At 44.3% G+C, this 12,519-nt stretch overlaps 2 protein-coding genes across 2 annotated transcripts in view; both read left to right on the top strand.

Annotated features, from left to right (window-relative positions):
* PIP5K1A (phosphatidylinositol-4-phosphate 5-kinase, type I, alpha) overlaps nucleotides 1–8,532 on the top strand; it is a 66,339-nt gene extending 57,807 nt beyond the window's left edge. Inside the window, exons 12-15 of the mRNA XM_011973659.1 lie at nucleotides 727–873; nucleotides 1,042–1,171; nucleotides 6,152–6,197; nucleotides 6,863–8,532. Coding sequence (XP_011829049.1) covers nucleotides 727–873; nucleotides 1,042–1,171; nucleotides 6,152–6,197; nucleotides 6,863–6,865 — 326 coding nt within the window. The 3' untranslated portion in view covers nucleotides 6,866–8,532. The remainder of the gene's footprint in view (nucleotides 1–726; nucleotides 874–1,041; nucleotides 1,172–6,151; nucleotides 6,198–6,862) is intronic.
* Nucleotides 7,514–12,519, top strand: part of PSMD4 (proteasome (prosome, macropain) 26S subunit, non-ATPase, 4) — a 19,288-nt gene continuing 14,282 nt past the window's right edge. The window contains exons 1-4 of the mRNA XM_011973551.1: nucleotides 7,514–7,520; nucleotides 9,948–9,956; nucleotides 11,172–11,175; nucleotides 12,130–12,134. Coding sequence (XP_011828941.1) covers nucleotides 11,173–11,175; nucleotides 12,130–12,134 — 8 coding nt within the window. The 5' untranslated portion in view covers nucleotides 7,514–7,520; nucleotides 9,948–9,956; nucleotide 11,172. The remainder of the gene's footprint in view (nucleotides 7,521–9,947; nucleotides 9,957–11,171; nucleotides 11,176–12,129; nucleotides 12,135–12,519) is intronic.

Here is a 12,519-nt window from a genome sequence, read left to right as displayed (position 1 = left end):
GGGAGGCTGAGGTAGGAGAATGGCGTGAACCCGGGAGGCGGAGCTTGCAGTGAGCCGAGATCGCGCCACTGCACTCCAGCCTGGGCGACAGAGTGAGACTCCATCTCAAAAAGAAAAAGGAAAAGAAAAAGTGGGCGGGGGAAGTGGCACACACCTGTAATCCCAGCACTTTGGGAGGCAGAGGTGGGTAGACCACCTGAGGTCAGGAGTTCGAGACCAGCCTGACCAATATGGTGAAACCCCGTCTCTACTAAAAATACAAAATTAGCTAGGCATAGTGGCGCATGCCTGTAATCCTAGCTACCCAGGGGGCTGAGGCATGAGAATCACTTGAACCCTGGAGGCGGAGGTTGCAGTGAGCCAAGATCGCGCTATTGCACTCCAGCATAGGCAAACGAGCAAAACTCCATCTCAAAAAAAAGGAATAATGCATTAGGGTACGTTTCATCTGATGGAAGTAGAGCAGCTGTCAAGGCTCCATGTTGGAGGGGTAGGTGTGGATATGTTTCCTTTCTTCTAGGTTTTATGCCTCTTGGAAAGTGAAGTGAGCTAACACCTTGTTCTCTGAATAGTAGTTCATAGAGCCCATCTTTGTTGACATTAGCTTTTTCACTTTTCAGACCAACTTTGGGTGTGTGTTGGGGATACTAGCAATTACTTGTATGGATGTCTTGGTAATGGTTGCTAAGGTGGTTGCTAAGTAGGCTCTCTCTTTCCCTTTTGAAGTGAAGCCTTCTCCCTCCAAAAAGTTTCGGTCTGGCTCATCTTTCTCTCGGCGAGTAGGCTCCAGTGGCAACTCCTGCATTACTTACCAACCATCGGTCTCTGGGGAACACAAGGCACAAGTGACAACAAAGGCGGAAGTGGAGCCAGGTCAGCACTATGGCTGGGGTCTCCACGTGATTGGGTGCTCCTTCCCTTCCTTCTGAGCCTTTACCTTGTCCGGCTAGGACCTCTGCTCCCGTTTCTATCCAGGAAGCCAAGCTGCTACATATTTTTCCTTGTATTTACCGTACCCCATCTTCTCTTTCTTTTTTCTAGGCGTTCACCTTGGTCGTCCTGATGTTTTACCTCAGACTCCACCTTTGGAGGAAATCAGTGAGGGCTCACCTATTCCTGACCCCAGTTTCTCACCTATAGTTGGAGAGACTTTGCAAATGCTAACTACAAGGTTTGTTTATTGGCCCCTTTCTCCATATAATCTTATCTCTCTTTTCAAGTCCTTGGAAACCTCTATAATATGATTGCATCGTAATAAATTACCCCAAGGGTTAGTGGCTTAAAATAACAAACATATATCATACTTTCTGTGGGTCAGGAATCCAGGCCCAGCTTAGCTGGGTCCTCTGGCTCAAGATCTCTCATGAGGTGGCATTTAAGCTGTTGGCCAGGGCTAGGGTCTCATCTGAAGGCTCAAATAGGAGAATCTGCTTCTAAGCTTATTTATGTGGTTATGGGTAGGATTTCGTTCCTTGTGGGTTGCTGAACTGAAGGCCTTAGTTCCTTGCTGGCTGTTGTCTGGGGGCTTCCCTCAGTTCTTTGCTACATGGACTTCTCCATAGGACAGCTCAGAACATGGCACCTGGCCTATCTGACAGTGAACAAGAGAGTATGTGCCTATGCAGAAACCATAGCCTCTTATAAGTTAACCTCAGAATTGACATTCTACTACTTGTGCTATATTCTGTTCACTAAATGCAGCCCACACTCAAGAGGTAGGGATTACCCAGAGGTGTGAATACCAGGAGGCGCAGGGATCATCTGCCCTCTGGTCTCCAGTAATTTACATACCTCCATGTCCAAAATAAACTGACCCCTTCCAGGATCTCCAGAAGTTTCATCCCATTGTAGCATTAGCTCAAAGTCCAGAGTTTTATTACTTAAATTAGGTCCAGGTTTGGATGAGCCCCCCAGGTATAGTTCCTTAAGCAGAGCTCCTCACGTACAGTTCTTCTCAATCTGTGAACTTGTGGAACTAAAGAGACAGTTATTCTTCCCCTGTGTACCTAGCATACAGTGGTGAGACAGGCATTAGATAACCAATATACACATTTCTGTACATAAAAGAGGAGAATGGGAGGCACAAAAAGGAGTCATTGATTTTATTAGCTGTTCCAAAATCCAGGAAATGTTGGAGTTTCTTTTATTAGGCCTCAAAGCAGAATAATTCTCCATGGTTCTTGGCTCTACCCTCTAGACTCTTGGTTTTGTCTTTTGAGTCTTCCTTTTTCATCAAAGCTAGAGTGTATTTTTACCTGAGTTCTTTTCTCAGCCTGCTTCTTTCCAGTAGAATTTTGGGGGAACTAGTGGTCTCTTTATTTTGTACTGTTTGTCTTTTTTGATCCAAGGTGGCAGTGTTTCTACTGATACAGAAGATTTTGTGGGCCTCCTGTGATTCTCTTTTTTTTTTTTTTGAGACAGAGTCTCGCTCTGTTGCCCAGGCTACAGTGCAGTGGCACGATCTCAGCTTACTGCAAGCTCCGCCTCCCGGGTTCGCGCCATTATCCTGCCTCAGCCTCCCAAGTAGCTGGGACTACAGGCGCCCGCCACCTCGCCCGGCTAGTTTTTTGTACTTTTTAGTAGAAACGGGGTTTCACCATGTTAGCCAGGATGGTCTCGATCTCCTGACCTTGTGATCCGCCTGTCTCGGCCTCCCAAAGTGCTGGGATTACAGGCTTGAGCCACCGTGCCCGGCCGAGCCTCCTGTGATTCTCTTTGGGATTTACTCCATTAGACAAAAGCCACACTCATAAATATCTTCTTCATGAGACCTAAGCTTACAGACCCTGCTTTTCGGTTGAAAGGATCTGTGAGACATAATCTTTTGAACAGCCTTTTGTATGACTGAATAGCGCAATCAGCCCTCCATATCCACAGGTTCCACATCCCAGATTCAACCAACTGTGGACTGAAAATACTTGAGAGCCTGGTATGGTGACTCGTGCCTATAATCCCACCATTTGGGAGGCTGAGGTGGGAGGATTGCTTGAGGCAGTTTGAGACCAACCTGGTCAATAAAATGAGACCCCCGTCCCTTAAAAAAAAAAGAAAAAAAAAGAAAAGAAAAAATATTAAAAAAAAAAAATTCTGAAAATGTTATGTTGTTGCTGACATGTACTGTACAATTAGGCCTACAATGGTTGTGTCTGTACTTAACATGTACAGAATTTTCTTGTCATTATTCCCTGAACAATGCAGTATAACAGCTATTTACATAGTATTTCCATTGCATTAGTTATTATAAATAATCTAGGAATGATTTAAAGTATATGGAGGGCCAGGCGTGATGGCTCACACCTGTAATCCCAACACTTGTGGGAGATAGAGGCGGCCAGATTACTTGAGCCTAGAAGTTTAAGATCAGCCTGAGCAACATGGTGAAATCCCGTCTCTACCAAAAATATAAAAAAATTAGGTAGGCGTGGTGGTATGTGCCTGTAGTCCCAGTTACTCAGGAGGCTGAGGCAGGAGGATCGCTTGAACCCAGGAGGCAGAGGTTGCAGTGAGCTGAAATCGTGCCGCTGGACTCCAGCCTGGGTGACAGAGCGAGACCCTTTCTCAAAAAAATAAATAAATAAAAATAAAGTATATGAAGGATGTGCATAAGTTATATGCAAATACTATACCATTCTATGTAAGGGACTTGTGCTTGTGGATTTTGATATTCAAGGAGAGGTTCTGGAACCAGTTCCCCACAGATACTGAGGGCTGACTATACTCTGAACCAATACCTTTTGTTTTTCTGAGGTCTTATTGAAATGTTTCACAGTCACGTTTGGCTTCATCTTTAGACCACATTTTCTTGGCAGTGCCCTGGAGCTTATCCTTGCTCAAAAGCCTTTTTTTTTTTTGGGGGGGGGGTAGACATGATGTCTCAGTGTGTTAACCAGGCTAGTCTTAAACAGTCCTCCTCCCTCTGCCTCCTAAAGTGAGCCACAGTATGTGGCCTATCATTTCTTAATTTTAGCATCGTTTGCTCTCTGGAGAGGCTTAGAATTTTCAAAACCTATCAAGTTCTGGTATTTTTGTTTAATAGTCCTTCCCATAATTTCTTTCTGTTCTCTTACATTGTACTATAAGCATCAAGAGAAAACCAGGTGGCACCTTCAGGACTTTGCTTGGAAATCTCCTTAGCTAGATTGTCCAATTCTTTAGGCACATATTCTACTTTTCACATAATCACAAATCACATTGTTGCTAAACTTTATGCTGCTACCTTACTAGGATCTCCTTTCCTTCAATTTCCAATAAAATTTTTCTCAGTTTAAGCCCTCACTGGTAACCCCATTTAAGTCCAAAATTCTATAAACAGCATATTCAGGACACTAACTGTTCACTAAAATGCTCCTCCAAGCCACCCCCAATGTTTTGTTTTGTTTTGTTTTGTTTTGTTTTTGTTTTTTGAGATGGAGTCTCACTCTGTTGCCCGGGCTGGAGTTCAGTGGCACGATCTTGGCTCACTGCAATCTCCGCTGACAGGGTCTCCCTCTGTCCCCCAGGCTAGAATGTAGTGGCACTATCTTGGTTTATTGCAACTTCCACCTCCCAGATTCAAGTGATTCTCCTACCTCAGCCTCCCGAGTACCTGGGATTATAAGCATGCACCATCATGCCTGGCTAATTTTTGTATTTTTGATAGAGACGGGGTTTTGCCATGTTCCTCAGGCTGGTCTTGAGCTCATGGCCTCAGGTGATCTGCCTGCCTCAGGCTCCCAAAGTGCTGGGATTGCAGGCATGAGCCACCGCACTGGGCCACCACCCCCAAATTTTAGATTTTTGTTAAAGCAGCACCTCAATTCCAGGTGCAAAAATCTGTATTATCTATTATTGTGTAACAAATTACCCCAGACTTAGCTGTCAAAAACAAACATTTGTTATCTCAGTCCAAGTGTGGTGGCTCACACCTGTAATCCTAGCACTTTGGGAGGCCAAGGAGGGCGGATCACCTGAGGCCAGGAGTTCGAGACCAGCCTGGCCAACGTGGTGAAACCCTGTCTCTACTAAAAATGTAAAAATTAGCCAGGCGTGGTGATGCGTGCCTATAATCCCAGATACTCAGGAGGCTGAGGTGAGAGAATTGCTTGAACCCGGGAGGCAGAGGTTGCAGTGAGCCATAATCGTGCCACTGTACTTCAGCCTGGGCAACAGTGACATCCGTCTCAAAAAAAAAGAAAACAAAAATTTGTTATCCCAGTTTCTGTACCTTAGCTGGATGTCTTTGGCTCGGGTTCTCTCTGGAGATTACAGTCAAGCTATTAGTCCAGAAGCTTATCTGAGGGAAGATCAGGTTCTCAGCTCACTTACATGGTTGTTGGCAGTATTCGGTTCCTTTGTCACATCGCCCTCTCCATAGCCAGCTCTTAGCATAGGAGCTGAATTTCCTTAGAGCAGGCAAGCAGGGGTTAGAGCATGAGTCCAAGAAGAAGCTATGATATTTTTATAATCTCATCTCCGAATTGACATTCCATCTCCTGTGCCGCATTCTGTCCAGAAGAGAATCACTAAGTGCAGCCTACACTTGAGAGGGGAGAGAATTACACAATGGCATGGATCTCAGGAGGCAGGGATTACTGGGGGGAATCTTAGAGAGTACCTACCACATCTGGAGATTGAAACAGAAGAGGGCAGAGTACTGGGAAATGTTTTATAGTATTCAAGAAGCCAAATATAGTTAATTAAAACAGTGTGCTTTGCCGGGAGCTGTGGCTCACGCCTTTAATCCCAGCACTTTGGGAGGCCGAGGCGGGCGGATCACAAGGTCAGGGGATCGAGACCATCTTGGCTAACATGGTGAAACCCCGACTCTATTAAAAATACAAAAAAAAATTAGCTGGGTGTGGTGGTGGATGCCTGTAGTCCCAGCTACTCAGGAGGCTGAGGCAGGAGAATGGCGTGAACCCTGGCGGAGCTTGCAGTGAGCAGAGATCGTGCCACTGCACTCCAGCCTGGGTGACAAAGCGAGACTCTGTCTCAAAAAAAAATAAAACAGTATGCTTCAAAATCTAGTAGCTTCTTAGCCTCTTCTTTCCAAATTCTAAATTGATTCTGAAGTGAAAATTAGAGAAGCAGTATGAGATTTAAGAGGGGAGTCCTTTGTTGTTGTCTTCTAATTCTTTTTCTCTCTGCTTCTGTTTTTTTTTTCGCCTGTTAGTACAACCTTGGAAAAGCTTGAAGTTGCAGAGTCAGAGTTCACCCATGTGAGTGTCTGGGATGTGTGGGAGGTGAACGTTTTGCAGGGTATAAAGAGGATCACTCATGGCCTGGAGCAGGAAGTTAATTGGCAAGATTAGAGGACCTGGGTACCTCCTAAATCTTGTTTTTTATTTTTTATTTTGTTTTTATTTTTATTTATTTATATATTTTTTTGAGATGGAGTCTCACTCTGTTGCCCAGGCTGGAGTGCAATGGTGCAATCTTGGCTCACTGCAACCTCCGCTTCCTGGGTTCAAGCAGTTCTCCTGCCTCAGCCTCTGGAGTAGCTGGGACTACAGGCGCACATCACCATGCCTGGCTAATTTTTGTATTTTTTAGTAGGGGCACGGTTTCACCATATTGGACAGTCTGGTCTCGAACTTCTGGTGTCGTGATCACAGGTGTGAGCCATTGCACCCAACCATCATGTTTGTTTTGTTTTTGTTTTTGTTTTGTTTTGTTTTTTTGAGACTGAGTCTCGCTCTGTGGAGTGCAGTGGCCTCTCAAAGTGCTGGGATTACAGGCATGAGCTACCGCGCTCGGCCGCCATCTTGTTTTTTAAAAAATATCTTTGGAAGCTGAAGCTGAAATAGAAACTTCTTAACGCTTGAAATCCATTCCTGCTTAATCTCATACTCCACATCCTTAACTTTACACTCTCCTTTTACAGTAAGCGCAAAGCCTCAGAAGACCTGGAACAAGATTCTGCCATCTCTGTGATCCCGAGATGTGTCAGCCCTTGCCCCAGCAATGCTGAATTTTCTTCTACTTGGTCATCAAAAAAGGAGTGTAATAGAAGCGAGGGGAGCTCCTCCTCCATCTTCTTACTGAAGAAGAACCTCCTCTCCTTCCCCTTCCTCATGAATGGGCATTAGTGCCTCAGACAGTTGAGGACCGAAGCATCCCCTCCACTCCAGAGTTGGGTGGTACGGATTTTCAACTGGCTAACCCTTGGCCTCCACAATTGAATTTTTTTCAGACCCCCATTCTTCATGCTGGAAATGGGATTGCTGTACTTGGCAGTTTTCTTTCCCCTCATCTTTGACCAGGAACTGGACTCTTAGTTTCCTCAGGACAGACTAGCTGGCACATTATCTCCACCTTAGTTCTTTCTCCCTGATCCCTGGAAGAATACCCCTGTAATCTCTGTAAAGGTTTTTGGGGGGATAAGGGAGTTTAACCACCTCCCAGCGTTCTTTTTTTTTTTTTTTTCCTGAAAAAAGGAAAAAGCGCACAGCACACGGTTTCAAGCCAGCTTCAGATCAAAACTCCAGAAGTGTTGACAAGATGCCTATTCGTAGGGTTCCCTCAGAAGAGCCATGGTGTTTGTGAAGAGAAGAGTAGTGATTGCTCTGCCAGAAGCAGCTCCTCTTTAAGCCCCTCCTTTCTTGATGAATTTCTTAAGGCTGAAGGAATGGAGAGTGGGACATGGGGTAATCTTTACCCCTTTTGTTAAAACAGGAGGCAGCCATGGGCTGGGAGATCATAGCCCTTCCTAGGCAGAATCCTGTTCACTGCCAAGCTATAATAATTATTACTATTTTGCAATTTGAAATATATTCTGGTTGATTTTCTAAATGTGAAGACTTACTAAATGAATTTTAGATCATTCTCCAAAGGAGATTTTTTTGCTCTTCTCATCTTTTCCAACAGTGTTCTCCTGTTTGTGGAGCTAAGGTGAAGAGGGGACACCTGTCTGTTTTATCAGGCAGTCCGTATCTATGAGACCAGTAAATATTTTCTTAAACTCATGGGGAGACAGCAGATTCTTGCCTTGGTGAGGTCATTGCTGTGCCATATGTCCTACCCCCCTGTCTTCATGCAGGGAAGTTGGAAATGGGGGCTACATATGCCCTCTCCTCCCCATCTACAAGAGTTGTGGTTTTCCATCTGATTCTTCCACTCTTGTCAGGGGAAGAAGAGGGCCTGGTATCTCAGGCAGATTGTTGAATTCTTGTTCTATCCCTTCTCTATCCCACCCTGCCTTGATAATATGTTAGCCCATACCCCAAATAACTGTCTATATTAGACACCCCCAGCCAGTTTCTGGCTGCCTGTCTTTGCTGCCATGTTCTTTTTTACAAGAAGGAAAGAGTTCTTGCTATTTTTTTTCATAATTTACTATTTATGATGTATTTAAGTGTTTTATTAAGGACACAGTTCTGTTAGGGGTGGGAGGGAATATTTAAGGGAGGGCTGGGTCTTAGGGAAAGGAATGGGGAATCAACATTTTTATGAAGTGTCACTATTTGCCTTTACTTTGTATTGTTCAGAAATGGCAAATACAATATAAAAGTGATACATGGTTTTAATGTAATAAACTTTAATCGGTTATTTAGATCTCTTATTTCTTCTGATTCTTTTTCATATACCATCTGCTCACCCTCCTACTCCACCACCCAGGCTCAGTTTTGTTCGTGTTACCCTAAACAAAGGCTGCATACTTCCCAGCTTGCAACACTGCAGCTTCACTCTTAAGGCTTTATGTCCGTATGTCCTCTTCCTCAGCAACCCTATTGTCTTCACAAGGAAAAGCAGTGAATGAATATGAGGGGAATTACTGTAGGTCTCTTGCCTAGGTTGCAACCCAGTTTAACAGGGATTTGGAGATTCAAAACTCATTTTACTCAGGTTTAAGAAGAAAGGAGAGGGACAGTGGGAAAAGTAAGTTTGAGGTTGCTGGCCTTAGTGATTCCCTCCCTTTCATTCCCTTGACCTGGCCCTAGAGTGTCACTCTTAGAAGATCATAGAGATTGCAACGCATGGAGTAGTTGGAGATCAAAGAAATAATTGTCCTTCAAGGGTTTCTAGTTTCCGGGAGGAACACAAATACACGAAAACAATGTATTATATGTGAGACAGCTACTTAAGCTATCTGAAGGTGGCACAGAACATAAAAGGGGGAAAAATTGACAGTTATGTGGGATAAAAGTGTTAGAGAATGTTTCACTTCCAGCACAAGGACTAGATGCACGAGAATGGCCTGTTTTTGAGAACAAGGAAGAGATCATGGTGAGAATATTGGAATAGGTATAGTTAGAGGCAATATTGGGAACCCTGAAATATTTTTTGTCCCTAATAGGATGTGATACAAAATAATTGAGAGACTAACAAAGTTTCATCAGAATTAATAGAGGATTGGCCGGGTCCAGTGGCTCACATCTGTAATCCCAGCACTTTGGGAGGCCAAGGCAAGTGGATCACTTGAGGCCAAGAGTTAAAGAGCAGCCCGGTCAACAATGTGAAACCCCATCTCTACTAAAAATACAAAAATTAGGCCAGGTGTGGTGGGTCACACTCGTAATCCCAGCACTTTGGGATGACGAGGCGAGCAGATCACCTGAGGTTGGGAGTTTGACCAACATGGAGAACCAACATGACCAACATGGAGAAAACCTGTCTTTACTAAAAATAGAAAAAATTAGCCGGGCGTGGTGGGTGCACGCCTGTAATCCCAGCTACTTAGGATGCTGAGTCAAGACAATCTCTTGAACCTGAGAGGCAGAGGTTGCGGTGAGCCAAGATTGAGCCATTGTACTCCAGCCTGGGCAACAAGAGTGAAACTCCTTCTCAAAAAAAAAAAATTAGCCAGGCATGGTGGCAGGTGCCTGTAATCCCAGCTACTTGGGAGGCTGAGACAGGAGAATCACTTGAACCCGGGAGGCAGAGGTTGCAGTGGCTGAGATTGCACCATTCATTGCATTCCACCCTGGCAACAGAGGGACACACTGGCTCAAAAAAAAAAAAAAAAAAAGGAAAGGCACGTACTTGGATTGGAAGAGGAATGGGGATTCTCAAAGTTTCTTTTTCTTTTTCTTTCTTTTTTTTTTTTTTGAGACAGTTTCACCATGTTTGCCAGGTTGGTCTCAAACTCCTGGCCTCAAGTGATTTGCCCGCCTCGGCCTCCCAAAGTGCTGGGATTACAGGCGTGAGCCACCACACCCAGCCCAGATTCTCAAAGTTTTGAATTTGATTTTCCCACAGCCCCAGCCAGTCCTCCTTTTGTCTGAATAAGGAGAACACTTTTTTCTCTAATAGAAATTGGAGGTTAACATGTTTTAGGCATAAATGTTCTGCTTCCCTGACCTTGTCACTCAGAGTGTACTCAACTACTGAGTGGGGTGGTGTAGATAATCCTCTTATGATCAGAGGGTCCCTCTAGCGGTGAGCAGCGACTAGCGCTTATTCTCTAGCTATATCCTCTAATTTATATTCAGATACAAGTAGGGTCTGTTAGTATAAAACTTCTAACTAAAAGAGAAATTAAAATCATAGGATAATAAAGTTGGAAATCATCATCTGGTCTGACATTTTACTCTTAAGCATGTCAATCTCAGCTATTCTGAAAAGTATTCAGAGATGAAGTCTCATTCTTTATTAGTTTTTCTTTTTTTCTTTTTTTGAGATGGAGTTTCACTCTTGTCGCCCAGGCTGGAGTACAATAGCACGATCTTGGCTCACTGCAACCTTCACCTCCCGTATTCAAGGGATTCTGCTGCTTCAGCCTCCAGAGTAGCTGGGACTATAGGCACCCGCCACAATGCCTGGCTAATTTTTGTATTTTTAGTAGGAAGGGGTTTCACCATGTTGGCCAATATCTTCTCGATCTCCTGAATTCGTGATCCATCTGCTTCGGCCTCCCAAAGTGCTGGGATTGTCCAGCCTTGGTTTTCTTTATTTTAGTCTTGTTCTATCACCCAGAGCAATCCCAGCTCACTGCAGCCTTTACCTTCTGGGCTCAGGCGACTGTCCTACCTTAACCTTTCAAGTAACTGGGACTACAGGCCTGCACCATCACAACCAGCTAATTTTTGTATTTTTTTGTTGCAACGGGGGTATCCAGGCTGGTCTCGAACTCCCTACCTCAAGTGATCTGCCCACCTCGGCCTCTCAAAGTGCTGGTATTACAGGTGTGAGCCACCATGCCCAGCTGGCCTTTATTTTTCATTATGGAAATTTCCAAACCAAAAGTAGAGTAGTATGGTGAACCACTGTGTACACATAACCCAGCTTCAATAATTATCAACATAAAAGGCCAGTGTGGCTGGGTGCAGTGGCTCAAGCCTGTAATCCCAGCTTTTGGAGGCTGAGATGGGAGGCCCAGAGTTTGAGGTTGCAATGAGCTATATATGATTGCACCACTGCTGCACTCCAGCCCAGTGAGACCTTGTCTCTTTTGTTTTATTTAACACCCTGTCTCAAAAAACAAAACAATTTGTTTCTTCCAAAGGATTAAATCCCAAACTTCATATACTTTTTTTGTCTATGAATATAACATATAACCCTTAATAAAGATTCCTTTTATAATGATGACAACTTTAACACTATTATCATGCCTAAAAAAATTATTTAATATCAAATATCCAGCTGATGTGATGGCTCACACCTGTAATCCCAATACTTTGAGACTTTTTTTTTTTCAGAGATGGGGTCTCACTATATTGCCTATGCTGGTCTCGAACTCCTGCGCTCAATTCATCCTCTCACATCAAAAAATTAAAAACAAATTAGCCGGGCTTGGTGGCATGCACCTATAGCCCCAGCTACTCAGGAGGCTGAGGCAGGAGGATTGCTTGAACCCTAGAGGTGGAGATTGCAGTGAGCCGAGATCAGGCCACTGCACTCCAGTCTGGGCAAAAGAGCAACACCCTGTCTCAAACAATAAAATTTTGTAGAGACGGAGTCTGGCTGTGTTATCCAGGCTGTTCTCAAACTCCTAGCCTGAGTTGATCCTCCTGCCTGGGCCTCCCAAAACGCTGGGATTATAAAACCTAAGCCATTGCATCAGGCCTTAAATGTAATTTTTGATTAACAAACCAAAATGGTTTAGTGGTTTGTTCTTTGGAAGATTAGTTAATATAATTGAGTTGTCAAATCTTTTCTGGGCTCTCTACTGGGCTTAGGGAATTGTAAAGATTAAGACACGTTGCTGGCCAGGTGTGGTGGCTCACGCCTGTAATCCCAGCACTTTGGGAAGCTGAGGTAGGTGCATCAACTGACGTCAAGAGATCGAAACCAGCCTGGCCAACATGGTGAAACCCTGTCTCTACTAAAAATACAAAATTAGCCGGTCATGGTGTCACGCCCCTGTAGTCCCAGCTACCTGGGAGGCTGAGGTGGGAGAATCGCTGGAACCCAGGAGGCAGAGGTTGCAGTGAGCCTAGATCGAGACACTCGAGACACTGCACTCTAGCCTGGGTGACAGAGTGAGACTCCTTCATCTCAAAAAAAAAAAAAAAAAAAAAAGACACGTTGCCTACCCTTAGTTAAATGGGGGAGGAGATAAATATACAAATAAATTCAATTCAAAGGTATAAGGGCTTGTTG

The sequence above is a fragment of the Mandrillus leucophaeus genome, unplaced genomic scaffold, assembly GCF_000951045.1.
Source record: "Mandrillus leucophaeus isolate KB7577 unplaced genomic scaffold, Mleu.le_1.0 Scaffold139, whole genome shotgun sequence".
In the NCBI taxonomy this organism is placed as follows: Eukaryota; Metazoa; Chordata; class Mammalia; order Primates; family Cercopithecidae; genus Mandrillus; species Mandrillus leucophaeus.
This window is presented reverse-complemented; position numbering and strand designations above follow the sequence as displayed.